This window comes from Lemur catta, chromosome 2 (assembly GCF_020740605.2).
Source record: "Lemur catta isolate mLemCat1 chromosome 2, mLemCat1.pri, whole genome shotgun sequence".
Taxonomy (NCBI): domain Eukaryota; kingdom Metazoa; phylum Chordata; class Mammalia; order Primates; family Lemuridae; genus Lemur; species Lemur catta.
Window position 1 is genome coordinate 93,638,849 of NC_059129.1, and position 5,454 is coordinate 93,644,302.

The 5,454-nt window shown below is 46.5% G+C and overlaps 1 protein-coding gene across 1 annotated transcript; it reads left to right on the forward strand.

Moving 5' to 3' along the window:
* The first annotated feature begins 230 nt into the window (after positions 1–230).
* POU3F2 (POU class 3 homeobox 2) lies at positions 231–4,454 on the forward strand. Its single transcript, XM_045544053.1, has one exon. The coding sequence runs from the start codon at positions 530–532 to the stop codon at positions 1,859–1,861; it is 1,332 nt and encodes a 443-aa protein (XP_045400009.1). The 5' UTR covers positions 231–529; the 3' UTR covers positions 1,862–4,454.
* Positions 4,455–5,454: the final 1,000 nt, after the last annotated feature.

Consider the following 5,454-nt stretch of genomic DNA (forward strand, 5'->3'; position numbering starts at 1 on the left):
GAGAAGTGAGAGAATCTGAATCGGGAGACCGGGAGGAGGGCGAGGAGGACTCTGAGGCCCGGGGAGAGGGAAGGGGCAGCTCTGCGCCAATCAGTGGCGCCGGCCTGGGAGGTTGCTAGCGGTATCCACGTAAATCAAAGGGCGCGGAGCCAATGGGAGGGGGCGGAGGGGGCGGAGGGGGCGGGGCCCAGGCGCGTGCCGCTGCGAGCCGGCGCTGCCAAGAGAGCGGGAGAGAGCTGGAGAGAGCAGGGAGAGGGGGGAGCGCCGAGCGAGTCAGAGAGTGAGCGAGAGCGAGAAGGAGGGAGAGGAGGAGAAAGAGAGCGAGGGCGGGCGGGAGGCGGCGGCAGCAGCAGCAGCAGTAATAGCAGGAGCAGCAACAGAAGGCGTCGGAGCGGGCGTCGGAGCTGCCCGCTGGGGGAGAGAGGGAGGAGAGAGAAAGAGCGAGAGAGGAGAGGGAGCCCGAGGCGAAAAAGTAACTGTCAAATGCGCGGCTCCTTTAACCGGAGCGCTCAGTCCGGCTCCGAGAGTCATGGCGACCGCAGCGTCTAACCACTACAGCCTGCTCACCTCCAGCGCCTCCATCGTGCACGCCGAGCCGCCCGGCGGCATGCAGCAGGGCGCGGGGGGCTACCGCGAAGCGCAGAGCCTGGTGCAGAGCGACTACGGCGCGCTGCAGAGCAACGGGCACCCGCTCAGCCACGCTCACCAGTGGATCACCGCGCTGTCCCACGGCGGCGGCGGCGGGGGAGGCGGTGGTGGCGGCGGGGGCGGCGGCGGGGGCGGGGGAGGCGGCGACGGCTCCCCGTGGTCCACCAGCCCCTTGGGCCAGCCGGACATCAAGCCCTCGGTGGTGGTACAGCAGGGCGGCCGCGGCGACGAGCTGCACGGGCCAGGCGCCCTGCAGCAGCAGCACCAGCAGCAGCAGCAGCAACAGCAACAGCAGCAGCAGCAACAGCAGCAGCAGCAGCAGCAGCAGCGGCCGCCGCATCTGGTGCACCACGCCGCCAACCACCACCCGGGGCCCGGGGCATGGCGGAGCGCCGCGGCTGCAGCGCACCTCCCACCCTCCATGGGAGCGTCGAACGGCGGCTTGCTCTACTCGCAGCCCAGCTTCACCGTGAACGGCATGCTGGGCGCCGGCGGGCAGCCGGCCGGGCTGCACCACCACGGCCTACGGGACGCGCACGACGAGCCGCACCATGCCGACCACCACCCGCATCCGCACTCGCACCCGCACCAGCAGCCGCCGCCGCCGCCGCCCCCGCAGGGCCCGCCTGGCCACCCAGGTGCGCACCACGACCCACACTCGGACGAGGACACGCCGACCTCAGACGACCTGGAGCAGTTCGCCAAGCAGTTCAAGCAGCGGCGGATCAAACTGGGATTTACCCAAGCAGACGTGGGGCTGGCGCTGGGCACCCTGTACGGCAACGTGTTCTCGCAGACCACCATCTGCAGGTTTGAGGCCCTGCAGCTGAGCTTCAAGAACATGTGCAAGCTGAAGCCTTTGTTGAACAAGTGGTTGGAGGAGGCGGACTCGTCCTCGGGCAGCCCCACGAGCATAGACAAGATCGCAGCGCAGGGGCGCAAGCGGAAAAAGCGGACCTCCATCGAGGTGAGCGTCAAGGGGGCTCTGGAGAGCCATTTCCTCAAATGCCCCAAGCCCTCGGCCCAGGAGATCACCTCCCTCGCGGACAGCTTACAGCTGGAGAAGGAGGTGGTGAGAGTTTGGTTTTGTAACAGGAGACAGAAAGAGAAAAGGATGACCCCTCCCGGAGGGACTCTGCCGGGCGCCGAGGATGTGTACGGGGGGAGTAGGGACACGCCACCACACCACGGGGTGCAGACGCCCGTCCAGTGAACTCGAGAGGGGGGAGGGGCAGAGCGCGGGGCTCCCCCTCCCCTTCGGTCCATGGCCCTTTCCCGGCCCCCTTGTTCCCTCTCTAACTTCTGATTGTTCTTTTATTTTTAATTATTATTTCCCCGTCCCTTAAAATGAAAAAAAAAATAAGGAAAAAGGAAAGCAACTAAGACACTGGACTATCCTTTAAATGGTAGCAGGTGTAATGATGTGTTTTGACATTTGCAGGCGAATACCCAGGCAATGGAGTGGAGTGTCTCCTAGAGAGAGTGAGAGAGAGTGTGTGATAGACAGAAAGAAAGCGAGAGCGAGAGCGGAGCGAGAGAGATGGCAAGCACTGAGATAAATACCTGGCAAAACTAAATAAATTACCAAAAAGAAAAATAATCCACCAAACCGTGATAAACACAAAACGCAGCTTCCTGATGCTTGGAGTTGGCACATGCTGCTGTGTTTATTGGATGTGGATACCCATCAGGAAAGAGGAAAAAATACACACGTTATTTCATATAGGCAAAATTTAACCACATAAATTTGCACTGCAAGAAAATTGAAGTTTACATGAACAAATTTATGAACATATTTTCTCTTTCTTCCCACCATTAATTTTGGAATTGCCGTTTTTGGTTTTGTTTTGCTTTATTCAGTGAAGAGAGTTGAAGCCAGCTCTTGGCGGCTCTCCATTTCCAATGTTCTTGTGCTCCTTGTTCTGTTTGTGAACTTTGGTTACCTTCAGATCCCCCTTAAATTGGTGTAACACTTATTTGTTCCTCTTACCAAAGCAAAACCATTGGCTTCATACAAAATAAATAATTCTCTGCATTCAGGAAATGTGCATGGTCTACCCGCTTTATCCAAGGCAAGAATCCAGTTTGAAATATAAAAATAAGAGTCAAACACTGGTTTTTGTTACAAACCACAAAGTAAACTTCATTTTCAGGCAGTGTTTCTGGGGAAGGTTAAGGAGGGGAGAAAAAGAAAAATCGATAATGAGTGACTGATTGCTTCATTTTTTCAGGCGGGTCCATTGTGAAAGAGCTCAGAGGAAATGTGGAGGTTAAATATATTTCCAGAGTTGTCCAACAGAAAGAAAGTGGCACTTTGAAGAGAACTAGGGAAATATACATTCTCAGACATCCCTATATAGTTCTCTGCTTTCAGTTTTAGTAACTTAATTATGAAGAATTATTTGTCCTGACAGTGGTTAAACTTTATTCCTCTAACAGCTTTTTATTAAACATTAAAAAAAAAAAACCCAGGAACTTAATGGTGTGTGCATAGACTTGTGTTTCTTAGCACAGAAATATCCACATGCATACATAGACTATCTCCACTCAGTAGACAGGTTTTGTCTTCACTAGCTCATTTGTTTATCAAGTCATACTTAAGGCCCCCCACCCTCCTTTCCCATAATATATTACAGAAAATACCAGTTTAACTTGGACAGCTTATTTCCCCCTCTTTCACTGCAGAAGGCAAAAGAAGTGAAAAAAGAATGCCATTTTCAATCCTTCCTTTCTCCCCTTTGTTAATAGTTTTAAGTGCATTTTTGACCTTCTCTTGATGGAAAATAGTTAACTCCAAACACAAAAGACTCTACTGGGAAGTGTAGGTGAAAAAACTTGTAACTGTATTAAAAATAAATACCATTAAACTGTGATCAGTTAAAAAATTTTTAAAAATCAGCACAAAAGGGCGCTAAAAGGGAAAACATTTTTTATTAATCATCAAAGTTTGGGGCTTTTTTTCTGGTTAGGTATTAGATAAATTTTTTGTTTTAAAATATTAAATTCTCACTACCATAAAATTATGGTTCAGCATCAGATTAGCATTGCACTCAGTAGTTTTTAAGGTTTTAGGAAATATGCTTTATATTGTCTTTTCAAACACCTGTGATTGTTTCATTTTCAATGTTTTTGAAAGATAAATGGTGACTTATAATGGGCATATTTATTTGCCTGTATTTCATTTCCCCCAATGAATGTCACAAGGAGATGGGCACGGAGCTGCTTCGGGGTGCATCATACTGCCTGTTCCTGAGGTGTGGGGACTGGCCTTTAGTGAAGCAATCCTGAGCAGGGCAAATAGCCAATGGTAAAGGGAGGAAATGAATTTTCAGATACTTATTACCAAGTAGGTAAGGTCAGAAGCTGGAGTTCAGGGGATGTGTCTATAGCTCCTCTGACTCTTATAGGTTTACTAAGATGAAAGTTACCACTGAACCTTACCACTATGTATATATGTTTAATATCTGTCTTTTGAAATGCAGAAATAGTTTAAATGTTTCTTTGTCTATTTTTCTTTTTTTTAATGCTACCCAGGGAAATATTTTCATATCATTTTTAAGTGGCCTGCCTCAATGTATATTTATTTCTTTTGAAGCAAAAAGGTTCTGGAAACTGTTTTTCTGTAGCTTTAAATGAGTAGGTGAGCAAAATCTATATGGGATGTAATTTTTTTGTTCAGTCTCTTTAAAAATACTTTGTTTTGGTACATTTGGTTGTGCTTGTGGGGAAAATAAAAACGCAGAGATCCTTATATATTTATGTTAAAGTAATATTTTATTATCTACATAAAACAGAAATGCACAATACCTTCATAGTTTGTTCTAATTATTGAAATATCTTTATTTTATTTTTAAAGATAGTGCCAAGTTTTAAGGGGGGAAAACCCTAGACCTTAAACAGACTGAGTTAAGTTGTGTGTAAAACACTTCCCTTCCTTTATACTTCATAAAGTTTTGGAATAAATTTTATGCATATACCGCCAGGTTTCATGTTTATAACTTTCAGAGCCTTTTTTACAAAATGTAGACTGCTGTTCTGATTCACTTTTCTTTGCAAAAACTATCAGTCCCAAATCTTTCAGTAACTATGCCTGTAGTATTAAATTGAAATGGTTATTGGGTTTGAGTTTCAATTTGTTTGCCATTTCATGATCCAACAAAGAGACATTTATCCCTTTTAAATATATGCAGATATCCCTACGTCTTCTTTCCAGGTTAGCTGTACCTTAGCCAATCATGCTGTTTTGGAGAACATCAGTGAAATTAGTTGGACTTTAATCTCTACCCATATGTCCTCACATAATTTGGGATCTTCAGAAAAACAAGGCTTAGCAGATTATTATTATTAATAATTAACAAATATTCTTCAACAAAGAATAACCCTGACAATATACTATATGTGTGTTTACCAAATGATTACAGATAGATTCTATATATTATTCCTGTTGGGTTTACAGAAAAAGATGGATTTTGCAATGGTTTATACAATAGTGTCTATTTCTCAGCAGGCAAATAAACAATTTCTAAAACAAGAAAAGAAAAAATAATGGAATGTATAGGACACTCAAGCCGTGATACTAATAACAGATTGTTTTAGGCAATCTCAGATGGAACACTACACTTATCAAAATCCGTTTAAAGGATAATGAGAATTTCAAGCAGTGTTGAGTTAGTTTACAAGTTTTCTGCTGTATTTAAAGCCCTCCTTGGAACACTGGTTTAAGTATAAATGTCCATTTTGAAAGGTAGTTTCTGGGCTTATTACGTCTGATCATCTTTTCTAACTCCTAGTCAATATTACACAGGT